Here is a 21,738-nt window from a genome sequence, read left to right on the forward strand (position 1 = left end):
ACCCTCTTTCAGACACTTACAGCACACAAAGTACTTCACCATCCACTTAAAACACCCTTGTTTTCAGGTCTATATTAAAACATTGAACGCTTAAATCAGCAAATGATGTTTCATCGACCCTTTTTCAGAGAAGCTGAAAATGTCGACACCTCAGAACAGCGATTTCTATCTTAGGGAAAGAAATCGCTGTTCCAACCAAAAATTAAAAAAAAAAAAAAACAGTAAACAGTTCCACACACACACACACACACACACACGCACACACACGTACCTTAACCCTAATTCTACCCCCCCAAAAAAAGTAAACAGCTGAAAACACATACACACGTAACTCAACCATACATCTAACACACAAAAAAAAAGTAAACATTTTAAAACATATGCACTTACCTTAACCCGCACCCTAACCCTAAGGACAGTAACTGTTGCACATTTACGTAAACAGTTCCAAACACATACACACTTACCTTAACCCTAATTCTACCCCCCCCAAAACAAAAGTAAACAGCTGAAAACACATACACATGTAACTCAACTATACATCTAACGCAAAAAAACAGTAAACACTTCCATACATATGCACTTACCTTAAACCCGCACCCTAGCCCCAAGGTCAGTAACTGTTGCACATTCACGCTTGGGAGCTTTACCGGACAAGGGAATCCCTGAGACCACACTACAGTGCAGAACACGGCAAAGCAATGAAGTGGTCAAGCGACTTCTTTCTCAGGGAAAGAATTCGCTGAACAGCCGCTTCGCTATTTTGCTTGTTCGCTCTTTAGGCATCGATGACAATGCATTCCACACTACAGTGCAGAACACGGCAAAGCAATGAAGTGGTCAAGCGACTTCCTTCTCAGGGAAAGAATTCGCTGAACAGCCGCTTCGCTATTTTGCTTGTTCGCTCTTTAGGCATCGATGACAATGCATTCGACAAAATGCGTTTTCGGTGTTCTAATAGGAACCCTTGTTGTCAAATCTCATCCAATGGCATGTAACAAACAGAACCCTAAGATCCTCAAAACTTTAACTATTGCTAATAAATCAAATAACTATTACAAAGACTTGCTATTCTCTGTTGCCATCATCGAAGCATGGAACAAACTTTCAAACAAATCAAAAGCTTCTTGAACTGTTTTAAACTGTTTAAAGTTGTTTTTGCACCTGCACTTTTAAAGTTTGTCCTGTTTGTTGCATTTATCTGTTGAGGCTACACACTCAAGTGCGCTAGCCTGTGTTACATATTTATTGCATTTTCCTGCTGTTTGTTGCAAAAAAGAAAAAAAACAAAAAAAGTTTCCTTGTTTCCCATCTTTCCTGACCTAGAGTAGTCCAAATACAGGCTTTGCCGTATTCTGGACTTTTGGAAAGTTCCTGTGCTGCCCATTTCCTTTCTTTGATAAAGGGAGGCTTCTTTGTTCACCAGTGGCAGTGGGGGGCTTAGAGCAGCCTAGAACAGCCTATCTATCCCTGGAGGAGTGTTCCCAGCACAAGAATCTGGTAGTCTGTTGGCCGTTTTGGGCCAATTTCTAGCTCTTTCAAGTCCCCTTGTATAAAACCCACTTTGGCACGATTTTGTGCATAGCGCAGCATCGGGCAGCTCCGCTTAACTGGGTTTAAACCATTCTCGGCTCCATAAAATCTGCTCTTCACTTTTTCCCTTAGAACTGATCTAGTTTTCGTAATAAACACCCTATTCCTACTCTAAAGCCTGGCACTTGCTCACTAAAGCAATTATATAGGTCAGCACTAAAAAATTAAAAGCACTACACCCTCACAAACTCCCCTTGAGTACCTTGTTCCCCATTGGCCCTTTTTTTCAATTATAAAGGAATTCCCAATACTATTCTAGCATGTCCAAAGGTCAGTTGTCAATCTCCTCTCCGGTCCAGCTGGTGAATCTGGGAATCTTGAGGCAATGTTACAACTGCCTCATGTACACAGACAACCCTCTCCTCCTCCCAACAAATTCCAACACATGTGAGAGATGCAACCATATAGCCAAACTGGAGGCTAAGCTCTCTCAACACAGTACTGGCATAACCAGTTAGGAGGAGAAGGAAACCACACTCACCACAATTCCAGTTTCACATAGACCTACCACAACAGCAAACCAAACACATAAACGCACAAAAGCATACTCAGAGGCTCTAAATAAAAATCTGCCTAAGCAGAAGAGACCTCCAAAGCAGACACCCAAGAAACCGCTACCCCAAAACAAAACACGTGCAACACATAGCTCACAAAGCCAGTGTGTCGAACAGTCACAGCCCTTAAGGCTAAACAACACACCTGATGCACTTGCAATAGGTGACTCTTATCATCAGGCACACTTGACGTCCTGCTCACCAGGCTGAACAAGGAGAAGGTCACGGTGAGCTGCCTGTCGGGCGCTAGGATCCGCCACATAACACAAGCACTCAGGTCACTAAAGGCAAGTTACAAATATGACTCTGTCATTGTCCATGCTGGTGTGAATGACCTGAGACATACCTCGTTGGACTAAATGAAAAGAGACACAGAGGAGCTCTCTGAGCATGTAGCCCAGGCCGGTATGACCCTGACCTTGAGTAGCATCTTACCCTCACCAAGAATGATGCCACAATATGAAGACAAGGTGATCAATTTCAACAATTGGCTTAAGTATTGGTGTCATTCAAAGGGGATCCAATGCCTGTCAGCCTGGGATGACATGCTCGACAAGCCACGATGCTTTGCTAGAGACGGCTTGCACCTGTCACCCCTGGGCTTTTGGATATTGGCAAAGGCTCTTGCCACCCCCATAGTGCCATTTTTAGGGAAGACTCAAAAGACAAACCTACCTCCATAGGTATCGCAAAGGATAAGAAACTAAGAGTAATGCTACTCAACGCCAGAAGTCTAAACCTCAAGATGCACGCACTCGAAACTCTCCTTAGCATGGAGAACATCGATATCTGTCCAGTAACAGAAACCTGGTTCAAGGCTCCCGAGAGCACCCCAGCACTACCAGGTTATACCTAATACCATGATTTTCGGCCCCAAAACTTGGACCGAACCACAAAAGGAGGGGAAGTATCAATATTCGGCAAAGATACCCAAACCTCCAGGTTGGTGGCACAGCAAGAAGCATCAGAGACGGCGGAAAACAGTACTCAAGCCGCTGAATCACTTACAAATGCCTTCTACCAGCACCTGCAGGACTGCATGGATAAGGCAATCCCAAGCAAAACAAAGACTCTTTGTACCAAAGGCAAGCGTCCAGTCTGGTGGACCCCAGCCATAAACAAACTCTACAACAAAAGGAGGAAGCTACTACAAGATAGAGCAAAATCCTTAAAAGGTAAGACACCCTTGATCACTATAAGTAAAAAACTAAGAGCTCTCATAAAATCATCCAAAGCAAATTTTGAGAGAAAAATAGCTAAAGACTCAAAAGACAATCATAAGGCCTTCTTTAGCTATGTTAGAAACCTGGGAGGAACCTCCCAGATATGCTCAGAACTAGTTCAAAATGATGTGAAGATTACTGATCCTACAGACATTGCCAACATACTGGCTGACAGGTTCAGTGCAAACTTCTCCCCTCCCCAAAAGGAGAGATATCTATACCAAGCGATTGCAGCCCCCAAACATCTCCAACGCCCAAGTGAGAACTGCTCTCCAAAGCAAAAACACAGCATCCATGGGACCTGATGGTGTCCCCGGCTGTGTGCTCCACGAACTCAATGAGGAATTAAACCCACAGCTAGGACAGCTGTTTAATCATAGTCTTACCTCTGGATACGTACCCAGGAGTGGCGCACTGCAACTGTGGTCCCACTTCACAAAGGCGGTGCCTCCACCGACCCTGGAAATTACCGGCCCATTAGCTTGACAAGCCTTATCTGCAAAGCCATGGAGAGGATCATAATGGACCTCATAAATAAAGACATAGGGAATTTGCAGACTTTGGATCCATCCCAGTTTGGCTTTGTCAAAGGCAGATCATGCCTTCTAAACTTGGTTGACTTTTTGAAACAGTCACCAAAGCCATTGATGAGGAAAGGCAGTCCATACAGCCTACCTCGATCTGGCGAAGGCCTTCGATACAATACCCCACTCGGGTATCATTGAAAAACTCATCAGCTTAAATGTTAACCCATACATCACAAGATGGGTTGCAAACTGGCTGAGTGACAGAACCCACAGGGTCAGAGTTGCTGGCGCCATGTCAGACTCAAAGCCTGTCGCAAGTGGTGTACCACAGGGCTCAGTCCTGGGCCCACTCTTGTTTGGCATCTACTTTTCTGAAGTACAAGCAAACACAGGAGGGTTATGGCTGACAAAGTTTGCAGATGACTGCAAACTGGGCCATAGTAGAAAACACATCTGACACAGATATCCTTCAGAAGGGTCTCACAGAAACGGATAACTGGTGCCAGAGCCATGGCCTAAAGTTAAATGCCAAAAAATGCATAGTCATACCCTTTGGGAAAAATAAGGTTACCCCTAGCTACCAAATAGGTGGCAATCCACTGAGCATAGAAGAAGTTATCAGGGACCTGGGGACCCAGGTTGATAGTAGTCTGTCATTCGACACCCATGTAGCTAAAGTAGTTAGGAAGACCTTCTACATTGCCCACCTTATCATGAAGGGATTCTCATCTAGATCAAGGGAGGTCATAGTCTCCCTATACTCATCACTCATCAGACCAATGATTGAGTACAATGCCCCATTCGGAATGTATCTGACCCGACACTTGCAGCAGCTGGAGAGGCCACAAAGGTTCCTCACCAAAAGGATAAAGGGTCTCAAACATCTGTCCTATGCTGCCCGACTGAAAGAACTCCAGCTCTATTCAGTCGCTTACCGCTTGCTCAGAGGTGACCTTTGCCTAACATACAAGGCCATGTCAAACCCAGATTTGATGAATATGCTTCACCTCAAAAAATCTAGATCCGTCAGAGCCACAAGGGCGGGAGACTTAAACCTCGACACGGCTATTAATAGGACGCGCTGGAGGGATAGATTCATCACCCAAAGACTCCCTATGCTGTGGAATAAAATCCCGGTATATGTGAGGCAGAGCACCTCGCTGGCCTTGTTCAAGAGAAATCTTGACCAATGGATGGGAGATCGCAGATATACCCCAGGGATTACCTCAGTGTCACTGCTCAACAGAGGCACAGCAAAATAATGGGTATAGTTCCCCATACTAAAGGGGTGGCGTAAGCCACAAAACTATGGGCTAGGCTTGTAAATGCCCTCAGGCAGATAGCCTAGTATGAACCTATGAACCTATGAACCTATGTGCAACTAACAGTGGGTAAAACTGCTTTCCAGTTTATAGCCTGCTACAGACCACCCTCCCAAACCCAGGAACCCCACTCGGCCTTCCTGAGAACACTGGAAAATATGAAGGTCTCTCCAAATACCATTATATTGGGCGACTTCAACTACCCAAACATAGACTGGGAGCATTACTCTAGCTCCAACACCCTAGCCCAAAGGTTCCTAGAATTTATAAACTCAGATGCTATGGAACAACTTGTTACCACTCCCACAAGAGGGGAAAACATACTGGACCTGATCATCACCAACATGGGGGCTCTATGCTCCAGACCAGAAGTGTATCCCTCACTGGTAAGATCAGACCATAAACTAATCTCACTGGATATTCACATCCCGACCTCAGCCCCTGCCCAGAAAACCACAGCGAAAAACTTCTCTAAAGCAAATTTCACACTCCTCAAAACCGAGGTGGAATCCTTCAAAGCCCCCGGGCCTGTGAAAAATACGGCCCAGACCGCAGAATCCTTTATAAACGCATTCTATGAACACCTTCGGGAATGCATGGATGATGCAATCCCAAATAAAACCAAGACCCAATCCTCCAAAGGCAGGCGTCCTGTCTGGTGGACCCCAGCCTTAAACAAACTATACAATAGAAGGAAGAAGCTACTACATGATGGAGCAAAATCCCAAAAAGGGAAGGCATCTCTGATCAGTATTAGCAAAAAACTACAGGAACTCATAAAATCGTCTAAGGCCATCTTCGAGAGAAAAATTGCACAGGACACTAAGGATAATCACAAGGCTTTCTTTAGTTATGTTAGGAACCTGGGTAGGAATTCCCAGATATGCTCAGAATTAGTCCATAATGACAAAAAATACACCGAACCCACAGACATTGCCAACATCCTAGCTGACAGGTTCAGTGCAAACTCCCCCCCCTCCCACCAAAAGGGCAAATATCTATCCCAGCAGAGTGCTGCCCCCCCTGACATCTCAGATGCTCAGGTAAGAGCCTCCCTCTCCAAAGCAAAAACACAGCATCAATGGGACCAGACGATGTCCCGGGCTGCATCCTACATGAACTCCAAGAGCTAAACCCAAACATAAAACTACTGTTCAATCTCAGCCTTACACCAGGATATGTACCCAAAGAGTGGCGTACAGCAACAGTGGTCCCTCTCCACAAAGGTGGTGCCTCAATGGATCCTGGAAACTATCGCCCCATAAGCTTGACTAACTGGGTCTGCAAAGCTATGGAAAGGATCATCATGGACCTCATAAAGATATTGGGGACCTACACACACTGGATCCTACCCAGTTTGGCTTTGTTAAGGGCAGATCCTGCCTCTTAAACCTGGTCGATTTCTTTGAAACAGTCACCAAGGCCATTGACGAGGGGAAGTGGTCCACACAGCCTACCTGGACCTCGCAAAAGCCTTCGATACAGTACCCCACTCGGACATTATAGATAAGCTCACCAGCTTAAATATAAACCCCTATGTCACTAGATGGGTTGCAAACTGGCTCAAGGACAGAGCCCACATGGTTAGAATTGCTGGAGCCATGTCAGACTCCAAACCAGTTACAAGTGGCGTCCCACAAGGCTCAGTCCTGGGACCTCTCTTGTTCAGTATATATTTCTCAGAGGTACAGGCCAACACAGAAGGACTGTGGCTGACCAAGTTCGCAGATGACTGCAAACTAGGTGCCATAATCGACTCTCCAGCCGACACAAGCATCCTACAAAAGGGCCTCATAGAAACTGACAACTGGTGCCAGAGCCATGGCCTCAAGCTAAACGCCCAAAAGTGTATAGTCATCCCCTTTGGCAAAAACAAAGTGCCCACAAATTACCACATAGGTGGTAATCCATTAAGTACGGAAGAAGTAATTAGGGACCTGGGGACCCAAGTTTATAGCAGTCTCTCATTTGAAAATCACGTGACCAAAGTGGTTAGAAAAACATTTTATATAGCCCACCTAATCATGACTGGATTCACATCTAGATCAGGGGAGGTCATCATGCCTCTTTACTCATCAGGCCCATAATTGAGTACAATGTCTCTTTTGGGATGTACCTTACTAGACACCTGCAGCAACTGGAAAGACCCCAAAAGTACCTCACCAAGAGGATCAAAGGGCTCTAACAGATGCCATATGCTGCCCGGTTAAAGAAACTCCTGCTCTACTCAGTGGCATACCGCCTGCTCAGAGGCGATCTGTGCCTGACGTATAATGCCATGTCCAACCCGGAATTAATGGACATGCTGTACCTCAGAAAATCCAAATCCCATCGAGCTACGCGCTCGAGAGACTTGAACCTCAGCATTGAAATAAATAGGACATGCTGGAGGGACAGATTCATAACCCAGAGGCTCCCTTCACTCTGGAATAAAATCCCAGTCCAGGTTAGGCAGAGTCCGTCATTGACTCTCTTCAAGAGGAATCTTGATGAGTGGATGGGAGATCGTAGGTTTACCCCGGGTATCACTTCTGTGTCACTGTTAGACAGGGGCACAGTATACTAACCTTGAAAAAGGGCATAGCAAAATTCATTTAAAATGGGTGGCGAAAGCCAAACACACTCTGGCTAGGCTTATAAATGCCCTAGGGCAGATAGCCTAGTATGAACCTATGAAACTACATCAGTCTGTAAAATAACCTGTAACAATTTAAATTTGCCCTAAAATAACACTTGGCAACTATTAAACTGTGCGACTGTATCACATCTACAGTATGCAATCCTAATTCTGTCCACTATGGATACTATACAAGTGTAGTAATATAGCGGGGGTATTCATAGAGGTTACCAGAAATTGTAGCCTGTGTACAGTTTATGTAACCTTTCTGAATGGACAACAAAAGTGGCAGGCCTGTTCTTGAATTCAGAAAGGTTGTATAAAGTGTACACATTGTGCACACTTTGTGATAAGCTTTGCAAATCTAGAGTATTTTTTGATTTTACTCACAATATCTTGAAGGCATGTATTTCCTTAGTGTGATGCTTTGTAAATAATGTTCATTGACTGGTTTTCTTTTGAATTGTCAAAATATATTTCTATGGTTGTTTTGGAGCTTTTCTCACCATTCCTCTGCTGAAAATGGGCATTTTAGTTCCCAGACAGACTTTTCCAGAAAACACAACCAAATAAACATGCTTTTGCATTATAAGTGTTTTGTTGCACTGGAACACTGTAAAAAATTAATTTGATATAGTACATTTTTTAAAAGTCGATCCCTTTTTATCCTACCCTTTGCAACCTTTGCAAATTTTTGTGCCGTACAGAGACATGCCTTTCATGTCTTATGAAATGATATGATTGTTATGAAAGTTGTAAGCTAAACTGTTTGTTGCTATACTGCTTTGCTGTGACAGTAGTTTATAACAAAATGTTTTTATTGCAGGAATAAACAAGGACAACATTAGGGCAGGATGCAAGAAATGTGGCTACCGTGAGTACATATATGGAAACCTTCTTCCATAGTTTGCATTTTCTTCTACTGTTTTAATCCTTACAGTGTTGACATTGTTACAGACTTCACAATAGTATGTGTAATGTTTACTTTACTGTATATGCAGGGTACATCTCACCCCACCAAGGATTAGAAAATCCATTCTCAAAAGAAAAGTGAAACACGTTGATAGTTTTCTTTTTTTTTTTCTATTACAGGATGAAATGCTCACTTCATTTATTTTACCAAGAATTTTACCCCCATAGCAGAAAAAAGACCCTCATATTGTAAAGCAAGACTGGCTTTAGTGCTTTTGCATGACATCTCCATGAGATTGCTCACTTTTGTGATTGAATCTGGAGAAAGAGGATGTATCTTTAACCATGAGCATTCATTGATCTCTTTTGTTGGCTCCCTTTTGCAATGTCAGCACTTGAAATGCCGTGTCCAACACTCCAAAAAAAGATTGAAAATGCAGAAGAACAAATTTTGAATGCAGCTCTTCTCCTTTAAATTTTTCTATGCAGTGGGGGCAAGCCCCTTGCACCCCTGATGTGGAGTAAAAGGTCCCCACACCCCTCAAACTTCTATATACTAACTTTGAGATTGCCATACATTGGGGAAAAGGGAGTATTCTGGGGAAATGGACATCTCAGAAGTGTGTTTTTTTAGCCATTTGGTCTCAGTGTTTCAGGACTTGCTGTAGTGGGCCCCAACATTTTAAATGGTTGTCCGTGTGTGTGTGTGTGTGTGTGTGTGTGTGTGTGTGTGTGTGTGTGTGTGTGTGTGTGTGTGTGTGTGTGTGGGTGGTGGGGGCAGTTTGGTAGTCTGAAACTGCTTGTTAACAGCTCATCAGTACTAGACTGTATCATATGGGGTTCTTTTGAGGGAGTATTCTGTACAAATGTGCTGAAGCAGCACCATTCTGTGTGTGTGTGTGTGTGTGTGTGTGTGTGTGTGTGTGTGTGTGTGTGTGTGTGTGTCTGTCTGTCTGTCTCAGAGAGAGAGAGGAAAGAGCAGGGTGCAGTCTGTCTACAACTTGAGCTGAAAATTTTCATTCATATTTTATTTTGGGCTGTTTATCTTTCCTTTTAGTCAAGGAAAGAAGTTACTCTGCGAAAAGAGTTATTTTAGGAAGAAGGTCTTTTTGAGAAAATGAAATACTTCCCAGAAAAAAAACATTATTGTATTGTTTTATTTTTAAATTCTTTCCTCCAGTTGTTTGTATTTGGATGATTTTCTCCATGTGATTTTTTTTTTTTTATAGGTGGTGAATGTAGATAAACTTTCCTTCAAGGTTTGCTCACACTTGAAACATCAATAACATCTCTAGAAAGAAAATTATAGCAGCCTCATTGTACACTAGAAGTAGGCAATTAACCACTCCATTTTGATTCAGTTTTTAGACCTCCGTATGTGTGGAGTCTGCATGTCCTCGCCGCAGTCGAGTGGCCTCCGAAAGACATGTGTGAATGGGCGTGCCTTCGCTGAAGGTTGGGCGTTGGGCTGGCAACTCGGCACCATAAAAATCTACTGCCAATCATTAGCGGACCAGAGTTCTGTTGTGGAGAACCCTAACCAGGAAAAGCCGAAAAGAGTAGAGAGTCACTGTCCTCATCTGAGACGAATGGTCATTTGTGAAAAAATGACAGTAGTTTGTATCTTTCCTTTCATGTTTGATGCATGCAGATCAGTGACATAAGCAGCCACGTCTGCCCTTATACTAACAAAGAAGGGCAAGGACCAATCTTGCCTGTGTTGGTGGCATAGAGAGCTAAAGACCTACCCATAACCTGGGCAGCCAGGTTTGATTAGTGGCTGAGACACCTGCTTATACAAAGCAGGAAGGATGGATGTGCTCATCTGGTTTTGGGAGGGGGGGGTGGTCTGCTCAGGTTCACCTTCAGGATCAGTTTCTTTTGGAAGCAGGGGAGATGCAAGGGTTATTGTGTCCAGCATGTACAGGGCTATAATCAAATTGCATATAGAGGCAGAAATGAAATGCCACAGATCCCACTGCATGCTAACCCCAGCAACAATGAAAGCATGAGCAAGGGATGGGGATTAGGAAAAAGCACTTTTCAGTGCTGTATAACTCTGCCGTGGGAAGCCTTTATGTCCTAACTGGCTCCAAAGAGTTAAAGAGTTAGTTAGGATTGGTGGACAGGAGGTGGTCCTGAGAGTAGCTGCTGATCAACTGTGAGGAGATAAAAAAAAAAAAGCAGAAAAGAGCAAAAGAAGGCCAGCCAAAAGGCTGAACAAGTTTGGCAGGAACAAGCTAGGGCTCCCTGTTATGGAGGACATAATTGGGGATGGAGATTGTGGAAGTCAAAGAGGAAACAACATAACATAACAACACTGCATATTTTGTGATGCTGGGTATTCCAGCAGATGTTGAGAGCAGTGATTCAGCAAATACATATTGAACTATTTACTGTATTAGATTTCACAATACAACTTTTTTTTTTTTTTTTTTTTGCTGAAATTTTCCTCTGTATTGCCTACGACCAAGCAAACCCATTGCCATCAGCTTTGAGTGCTCCTTGTCAAAGAGAACCAGCTGGAAGAGCCATCGTCAGATGACAGAGAAGGGAGTTTATTCCCCTATACCCTCCTCCATCAACCCTTAATACTTTGTGCGTTGTGCCTAGGCCATCCTCACCTCAGCAGTCTAGGGGACTGCCCCCCACCCACCATGGGGCTTACTATATTTAAGGGTGGACCCTAATTGTCTCAAGGAAGGGGAATTACACCTCAGTCCTTTAACTATCTACAGGATTGTAACTAAAAACTTGTAACCAAGGAAAATCTATCACCAAAAACACACACCACGTCCCGGCACTATAAAGGCTGTCCTTTGTCTCTCTTTTAGTCTGCTACACCTCCGTAATGTTTTACCAGCATAAACCACGAGTAACGAATAGTAGGAGCTAATTTCTTTAATTGAACAAACAAACAAGTTTAAAAACTTCACAGATTTAGCGCTTTCATCTCCCACAACGGAGACTTCTTCAGAATCAGTTAAAAACTAGTCCAAACATTCATTTTATATTAATACCTTAATTCCCAACAGTAGTTAATTAATTAATTACTTTGTAGTTTGGCTTAAATTTAAAAGGGCAACACTTTTTCTGTTGAAACATATGAATTTGATAAAGTGAAAATACTCCATATAAAATGAAAGAATCTAAATATTGCTTTCATTAAAAATACTGACTGTATCATAAAGTGCATATTAAGTGCATAGAATAATTTTATAAATAATTAAATAAATAATTAATTCAATGGGTTGTTAAATGAAAAAATATCTTAATATTAATCAGAAAACATATATATACTACATAATACATAAAACATATTTGACAATAATAAAAACACATATATTAATGTACAATTTATGCAATTAGTTGATTGAATAAATACTATTATAAATATATATATATATATCATAAATATAGATAAATGTAAATATAAATAAAATAAAATAGATATATTATTATATATATATAATATAAAGAACACCTTAGAGAGAAAGACAATAGAGAAGGAAGGGACTAGCAAAAAATATGGGACTTTTAAGTGTGGTCGGTGTGCACAATGTCCATACATTGCAGATACAAAGGAACTAACACTACCCAATTTACATTTGACTTTAAAAGCTAAAAAATATAGCACCTGTTATTCCAAAGGTGTTATATATTTAGTAAAATGCAAAGCATGTCAAAAATATTATATTGGGAAAACGGAAAGGCAGCTCAAAAATAGAATATATGAGCATATAAGGGATATAAATAGGCACAATGATAATAATGCTCTGTATCGTCATGCAATAGAATGTCAAAAAGCAGATTATAAATTCTGGGTACTGGAAGTAGTAGAATGTATGGAAAGAGGGGGTGATTGGGAAACCAAAGTGGAATACAGGGAGATGATATGGCAACTCCGACTTGATGCCTGTGGTATTTGGGGTCTGAATGACCATATATCTATCACCCCTGCACTAAAAATTTTAGCTAATGACCCAAAAATCAAAAATTAAAATGGTACAACAACTACAAAAAGTACTCCCACCCATGCTCCTTCAAAAAGTTTTTAAACACTGTTAGATGTTCCCAAATGTTTATATATGTGTGTTATTTAAAATGTATGTGCTTCTGAAGTGTTTTTGTAAAAGCCTTAGGATTTATGTTTTTTAAATATGGTCTCAAAATAGTTTTTGAAATGTCTTTTAAAATGAACGTGGGAAATGGAACATGAAAAGTATTTTGAAGTGGTTTTGGAATGTTTTTCGGACATGCTGGATGGCTTGTATAATAATAATATATCTATTTTATTTTATTTATATTTACATTTATCTATATTTATGATATATATATATATATTTATAATAGTATTTATTCAATCAACTAATTGCATAAATTGTACATTAATATATGTGTTTTTATTATTGTCAAATATGTTTTATGTATTATGTAGTATATATATGTTTTCTGATTAATATTAAGATATTTTTTCATTTAACAACCCATTGAATTAATTATTTATTTAATTATTTATAAAATTATTCTATGCACTTAATATGCACTTTATGATACAGTCAGTATTTTTAATGAAAGCAATATTTAGATTCTTTCATTTTATATGGAGTATTTTCACTTTATCAAATTCATATGTTTCAACAGAAAAAGTGTTGCCCTTTTAAATTTAAGCCAAACTACAAAGTAATTAATTAATTAACTACTGTTGGGAATTAAGGTATTAATATAAAATGAATGTTTGGACTAGTTTTTAACTGATTCTGAAGAAGTCTCCGTTGTGGGAGATGAAAGCGCTAAATCTGTGAAGTTTTTAAACTTGTTTGTTTGTTCAATTAAAGAAATTAGCTCCTACTATTCGTTACTCGTGGTTTATGCTGGTAAAACATTACGGAGGTGTAGCAGACTAAAAGAGAGACAAAGGACAGCCTTTATAGTGCCGGGACGTGGTGTGTATCTACAGGATTGAATAATTCATGGAATGTGTTTGGAAGGGGCTTTTTCTGTTAGTCAAACCCTTTCTCCATTAATATCTTGGATATTTATAAACTGCCACAATGCTATACACTGTACCATGTGCATTTCTGCAGGTGCATGTAATTTCCTGATGAGACTGTATACCTTGTTTGGTGGGTATGTGCCCCAGTCTGTTTTCTACATATGCGGCATACTGTTTCCACTAGATTTCTAGTGCCTCTAACAGGATTGTGCTCGTCATCCCTTACACCGGTTAAGTGAGCTGACATCAGACACTCCCTTCCATGTTCCCTGGTTGGCCCCGTTAAACACCCAGACCACTGATAAGACTGGCATCATTAGATTTTAGTTGTGGCTTTATCCCTCTGTTGCAGAGTTTCCAAAAATTCCTCAATATCAATTGAATGTTTCATAATATCTTTTGTCAAAATGGAACCTGACAGCATTGAAGGCACTCAATTATATGTATTGCTGGTGATCAAGTGTTAAGTATTGAAACATTATTTAAGTGTTCATGCTCTTCTTTAAAAACACTTTCTTTCTTTGAATTGTACAATAATGCTCATGGTCAGGAAGGATAATAGATGGCAAAGCACAACTGATGTGTAGAAGTCATACAACATTTGAATTTATCCTAGATAAGTTCTTTATTTGACTGTTGACTGATTGACATTTCAGTCTTTTTATTACTGCTTCATATATTCCCCCACCTTTCTTCTCAGTGCTGGTCAAGGAATAGTCAAACAAGACCTTCATGCATCATGATAAAGATGTTAATCATGCTTGGGGATCATAACATGGATTGGGGATACTTTTAAGGAACTGCCTGGCAGTGTCTTGGAATTTGATACACTTGGTCATTGTTCCCACCAGATGAAGACCTAATACTGTTTTTATCCCATATTAGATGTGGTTGTTGCTAACGTTCCTCAGGACTTTTTGCACGTTTGTGTCCTGCTGAACTCATTCAGTGGCCATTCCCTGGTAATGACCCATGGATCATTTAAAATAAAGAAAGCACTTCTTATGGTAGTTCATGTTTGAACCATACCTGAAGGCACAAATACACCTTGCTAGTAGAGCCAGATGTCACTGACTGAAAAAAGTTCTGCAGACAGCTGAAGACAGATTTAATACTCGAGTAACTGAATGTGGGCTGTATCTGTGTTTCATAGCCTTGTAGCAATACAGGAAAGGCTTCCCAGTTTTGACCAAGAGTTTCAAAGGCAAAAGGTTCTAATGGTTTACTCCTTCCTTTACAACAGTGTAGACAGCATTAAAGCGTGTGTGCTTTGTTAGCAGAAATCACAGGAACTTCCTAAGCATCAGAAAATCATAATCTAGGAGTGGGCAGCAGAGTTACCACTAAGGTAGCTAACTTGGATTCTTTGGTGCAAAGAAACAATGTTCTTTGATCACCTACAAATGTACTAGAGATTCCTCAAGAAACTTGTTGAGGAGCTTAATGCAGTAAGACAAACATAGGTACTTGATACAATTTGCTGTTTAAATTTAAGACCTTTATCCATGGCAGAAGTAGCCATCAGCGGTGTGAACATTGGCTGTAGGTGGTAGTCACTGTTGATGTGGCACCCCAGTCCCATGTACAAAATGGGACAAAGTGAGTCAATGCTGACTACACTCCATAAAAAACACTCATTAATAGGCTTTGCAAGGATAAGTTTCTCCATCCATGCTACTAGATTTCATGAAGTAATTAAGTGCCCCACCCCCATTTTATTGCTCACAGATAATTATTAGCAATTACTTGATCTTAAGAAACAACTTCCTATATGCAAATATGCTGCACTAGAAATGCACTTCATTCCTCATTCTTGAGGCTAGAATTTGTTGTTTTTGCCAAGCCGCTTAATATTGTCATCCTGTCCCCGCGAGGCATTTTACCTTACAGCTTTAAACTTGAAAGGATTGTTCCACTTCAGGGGGAAAAAAAGTCCATCAGAGTCTGCAGATTTTATGTCAATAGCCAAATTTATGTCTTCTAGGCAAAATACTTAAAATATAGTTTATATTCAAATAGTTGAATAGGTATATCTGTATTGTATCTTTGCCCCACAACCCAGTGGCTTTAGGGCTAGTTTTCTCAAAGTAACAGCCCTGTATTATATTACCAATCCAGTACGTGTCCGTATAGATTTTTCATGAAGCCCCATTCATGACCTTAAAAGGACTTTTTAAATATCAAGCTATAGTTCCTTAGGAAGATTATTTGCTTGTGACTTAAGTGAAGAAATGGTATAGTATTTATCGTGTGTTACTGATGAGTCTTCTCTTGTGTTTTATACAGATGAAGTAGTAATGTTGAGGTCAGCATCCTTTGGTAAGTAAAGCATTGTGGAAGGAGCTAAAGAAACATTTTATTCTTATCTTTACCTGCCTGCTTGCCACTAAATTGGCAGTTAACTCAACAGATCTACTGTCATGTCGTTTGGAACTTTGATCTAGGGGTCAAACTTAAACTGGCTGAGCACCAAAAGTATCTAGGTATGTTCATGGATCAGACTATGTGCTTTTGCACTTAGTGGAAAAATCTTAAAACTGTTGAAATACTGTAAAAATTGCCCAGCTTGTTAACCGGGAATGTGCATCTCATTATTGGACATTATCCTAATGCCAAGACTTCAGTATACACTATCTGTTGTGACTTTGATCTCGTATAGTAATGGCTCACAGCTACAAAGTGTCAAATATAAAATGTCACTTTAATTCCCTTTCTTTTAGGTTCATAGGTGTTTACTAGGCTAATGACCACAAGGGCCTTTTTAAGCCTAGCCATGCATCCCAAATCTGTGACAAGTTCTGGTACCCTTGGTAAGTGTAAGCAGGGGCCTGGGAGATTAACTATTTACATGTTGCCTGTGTCCATTAGAGACATAGGTACCAAGACAGTTACAAATTTCCTGTTCCCCATCCAATTGTTCCAGTTGCATTTGAATTGGGTTAAACTTTGTTTCAAATGGATGGGGAGCGTGTTCCAGAGATGGGGTAGTCTCTGTGATATATACCTGTGTATCCCGCAGGTCCTGTTAATATCCCAGGCAAGGTTTAAGTCTTTAGAATGAGTAATTATGGTGCTGTTTGTTTTTGGATATGCAGGAGGTCCATCAGAGTGGGGTCTGACTATACCCTATTTGCCAGGCATAGATCTCCCTTCTACAGTCTATAGGAGACAGAATACAGGGATAGGGCCTTGAAGCGGTCTACATAGGACATTTTACTTATGCCCTGTATTCTTTTAACGAGGAACCTCTGTGGTCGTTCCAGTTGTTGGATATGCCTGGCTAGGTACATACCAAAGGGAGCATTGTACTCAATGATAGGTCTGATGAATGCCGTACACAGTGCAACAATGACTTCCTTAGACCTAGATGCCATACTTTTGTTTATAAGTTGCACAACTTAGAGAGATTTCCTCGCTACTGTAGACATGTGATGGTCAAAGGCTAGATTACTGTCTATGTGTATCCCCAAGTCCCTAACTTTTTGTCTTTTTCGGCTTTTCCCGGTTAGGGGTCGCCACAGCAGAACTCCTGTCTGCTAATGATTGGCAGTAGATTTTTATGGTGCCGAGTTGCCAGCCCAAAGCCCAACCTTCAGCGAAGGCACGCCCATTCACGCATGTCTTTCAGAGGCCACTCAACTGCGGGGAGGACATGCAGACTCCACATAGAAGGCACTCCAGCCGAGAATCGAACAAGAGAACCTCTTGCTGTGAGGCAACAATGCTACCGCTGTACCACCGCGGCTTATCCCTGACTACTGGGTCAAATATAAGGGGTGTGTTGTCAGTATGATAGTTACCAGGGGTCGATGACTTCCCGAAGGATATTATTATGCATTTCTTGGCATCTAGTTGTAGTCCATGGCTCTGACACAAGTTGTTTGTCTGTGTCAGCCCCTCCTGGAGAACATTTGTGTCAGTGTGGGATTCAATGATGGCTCCTAATTTGCAATCACCTGCAAATTTAGACAACCAGAAACCATTGACATTGGTCTTGACTTCAGAGAAGTAAATGCCAAAAAGGAGCAGACTGAGAACACTGTTGCTTGTCTTTATCTGAAGCTAATAGGTTTGCCAGTAAAATAAATAGAACCACATCACTGTTGAAGTCATAGGATTATAGGAGGTTACTAGGCTATCGACCCAGAGGTCATTTCAAGCCTAGCCGTATCATCCCAATGTAATACCATAGATATTCTAGTCAATACCCAATATTGTATTTAGTAATGACTGCCCATGTCCAGGAGGGTTGTGCGTGCTTTCCTGGGTTTTAAGCTGATTAATACAAACTGAAAGGTTTTGCAGCTGATTATCACTGTTGTCCATCCTTGGCAAATAAATTTTGTTTTAGGAATATTGCTTAATCTTTGAGATCAAGCTTTCTGGTAGTACCATCCTTGGAAGGGCCTTTTTGATTATAGCATCCGTGTTGTGAAACACCCTGCGACAAGAACTAAGAATGGGTCATTACTTTTTGTGCAGTTGAAAATTCAGTAATGATTTGAACTGTTCTGAATGGTTCACTCTTAAAATTCTACATGCCTTCACTTATTTTATTTGCCCGATGACTTTCTATTATCAGTAACTTTATTTACATAACCTTAACATATGTTTCTTATGTAAGTTGTATCTTCTTTATTGGATCAGGTCATATCTGAAATGCATACCTGGACTAGGGCTCCCACCTTTTCAAATGCCCAAAGTGGGACATTTTAGGTACAAACGTCCGATTTTGCAGGGCAAAACATACCCACAGCCAGTACAAAGGACATAACTTCACTTTTTTGCCTAAATAAAAGCTTACTCTTGTAGCATTTTAGTTGCTTATTCTGTTTCTTATAACATTTAGGTGTTTCAGATACAGAATGACTGTTTTATGCAACTATTAACATAAAATCTAGGAAATATTTTTGCCCTAAAATCTCAGGACATTTGCTATTTTTTTTCAATTTTTTTGCAGGACACAACTGCCCAAAGAAGGACTGTCCCTCGCAAACTGGGACAGGTGGTAACCCTAACCTGGACCAGTGCACCCTCCTAGTTAACAAACGTGTTCTGATAAAAAAAAAAAAAATAGTGCGTGTGTGTTCACTTGAATTGGGTGAGCAATGTTTGGTCGACCTAATTTCCCTACTTTTTTTGGTTGACAGAGTAGATGGTCGATGGTGGTGGTGTAAGACTGCTGTTATACCAGGCATGGGAGTTGTACCCCTTTCCCAGTGTTATGCAAACTTGGAGTTGGAATATTTAAGTAACACGGGGTATGGCTGCAAAAACAAAAGTGTTTTGTTTTGATGACCTCTCTTGATGATTTGAATTTTGATTTGTTAACCGGGCATGTGTTGATTTACAGCAGAATTCACTATTTTATAACAATATTTCAGTGTTAAGGACTTACACAGGTATGATATTCTGATCTGGAAATACTAATGCTCATCCAGAATGGTACAAGGCAGATGAGATGCATATCTGTCACTAATTCTGTGCTCCTGGTCCCTACAGAGGACATGTAATTCAGTGGACCAGGACACACTAGGGAATGTGTTTGCAACGTTTGCAAAGTGCAGATGGCACAAAGCGATTGCTCCACATGGTCTGTCCTACTACAGATGAAGGAGTTCACTGTATTTTTCATCTTGGCTACAGGAACGTTTCAAAGGCCGTATAACATCTCTGTTGCGATATCATATCCATAATTACATCCATAATTAATACCTTTCTGAATGTCACAGTATAATATGTTAAGGAGTACAGCATATACCTCATGAAACATCAAGACTGTCATGCCACTATAGAAGCCTTTCTTGAGAGATACTGATATGCTTGCAGTGTACAGAATCAAAGCTTGTACACACCTGCTAATGCGAGCATTTTCGAATCTTTATTGGTTTTGTTACATTGCCTATCGGGACACTGCAGTGTCTCTTGCTAGGATTAGGTCATTGCCTAAAGTGTGATCATAGACATCAGTAGCTGCAGCATTTGTGTTGTATACATTGCACACATCTGGCTGACTAATGATCTTTGCTGTACAGTCATCAGTTATTGTTTAAGTGACAGACAAATGATAGGTAAGTATCGTAATATTTACCCATAATACTGAAATCAGAAGCTAAAAGGAACACGTTACTGAGCAATCTATGATATGAGTGTATATTTGCACTTCACAGGAGCTACTTGATACATTATGCAATCATGACTGATGACACCTGTATGACGTAAGTAAACATAAAAAGGAAGAAGCATACAGCCTTGCCTCTGTTCAGATCTGGAATGATGTGCAGCTGGTATATGGACATGACCCCTCAGACTGAAGTATACTCCTGGCAGAGTTAGCTGTATTATTGTAGACTAGCTTGAAACTGAAAATACATTTTGACAGCAGTGGACACAGATTAATGCACAGCCTAACCATACACCACTGAGCCATATACAGCAGGATAGACAAACAGAGGAACACAAGCCATGCACTTCCTCAGACCACTTTGATCTTTGTGTGGGCTTTGACATTATGGAGCTTTAGACATAAGCCAAAGAGAAAAGGAAATGTGCATTAGTATTGGTGAACAGACAGGAGGCTTGCACATAACCTGCTTTGTGGCATTACATTGGAAGTGCATATGACTGACAGCAAGGTGAAAATGGAAGAAGATGACCATAGCCAGGAGCAAACCTGAAAAAATGTTGAGCAGTCATCACTGACCTTTGTGATGGCTGGGCCACTGTGGCACATCAGACACAACATAAATTTCAAATCACAGCAGGAAGACTGGTTTGCTACCACTGCTGCATAGGATAGCAAGCACATGAAGGTTCTGTGTCAGTACACTACAGGTGGCTATGACTGAATAATATATTTATCATGTAGGTGAAAGGAGAAAACATGGCACACTTGCAAGCAGTAGGTTGATGATGATTTATTAAGAGTATTCCACAGCAAGACAGTTTTTGGATTTCCTTTTGTGCAGTCCTCACTTTGGCGTGGTTATTTTTCTTTTGTCTCTCTGATTGGTGGATATTCGCCTAGCCTCCCTCGGTTTGATGTGTCCTCATACACCAGGTTAGTTTAGATATTAACTCTTATATTCATATGGGAGTGCTTCCCACATTAAATTCCTAGAAAATTCAAACCTTCAAGATGCTGCTTTTTTATCAGGCAACAAGTCAAAACCTTCATTGGCTTTAGTTGTTTTGTCGGAAGAAAGGGTATGATGTCAAACATTACAAAAATGGCCAAGTTTTAACTCCATTGATCAAAGACACAGCTGTACAGAATTTAGAGAACTAATCCTTCTTAAGATGGCAGCCTTTGAGAATGCCATGTGTAGGGATCATCTGAATGGTTATTTGTGTGGTCTGAAGCCAGTGCCAGAGCATTTGATGAAGGCTCAAGATATGCCTTCTGTGTCACCAGCTCTCCGTTGACTAGTGGGTGGTAAAGTTCATGCTTACCTTCCACTTTGGCAGCAGATAGGCTCTTGAGAAGTGAGCCCTTCTAACAGCCACCTTGGTAGAATGTGTAGTCCAGGGTGTCAGCAGTGCCTGTCCTATGGCTGAATGGGTGGTATGCACTGTTTCTTGCATACATCTATATTGTTATCGAGTGGGTATCCACGCTCTGTGTTTCTAGACTGTGGTCTGTCTTCAGCAGGTCTGCCTTTGGGCCCAGATGCCCAAGTTTGAGGGGTCCAGTGAGTCTTTCAGGGATAACAAGGCTTAAATGACAGTTTAAGGCATTGGATAAGATATAGTGGTATGTTTCAGGTGGCATCTGTCCTCCTTAATGGAGAATTCACCCCAAAGGAGAAAAACCATGCCAGTGAAGAATGAACTCTTCAAATCTCTGAGTGAAGCAATATCCTGTGTAAGGAACCTAGGGCTGACTTTGTGTAAGATCGCTGCAGTGGATGATAATATCCCAAAGATCACAGTACCTTTCCTCAATACCAACTGATAAGGAGAGGTAAACAGTGGACTGGGTAGGCTCAGGGGAG

General features: G+C 40.9%; 1 protein-coding gene across 1 annotated transcript in view; it reads left to right on the forward strand.

The window, feature by feature from the left end:
- SREK1IP1 (SREK1 interacting protein 1) overlaps positions 1-21,738 on the forward strand; it is a 535,004-nt gene that overhangs the window by 75,299 nt on the left and 437,967 nt on the right. The window contains exon 2 of the mRNA XM_044063652.1: positions 8,663-8,710. Within this exon, the coding sequence (XP_043919587.1) occupies positions 8,663-8,710 (48 nt within the window). The remainder of the gene's footprint in view (positions 1-8,662; positions 8,711-21,738) is intronic.

The sequence above is a fragment of the Protopterus annectens genome, chromosome 2.part1 (assembly GCF_019279795.1).
Source record: "Protopterus annectens isolate FY-2018-M chromosome 2.part1, PAN1.0, whole genome shotgun sequence".
NCBI lineage: Eukaryota > Metazoa > Chordata > Ceratodontiformes > Protopteridae > Protopterus > Protopterus annectens.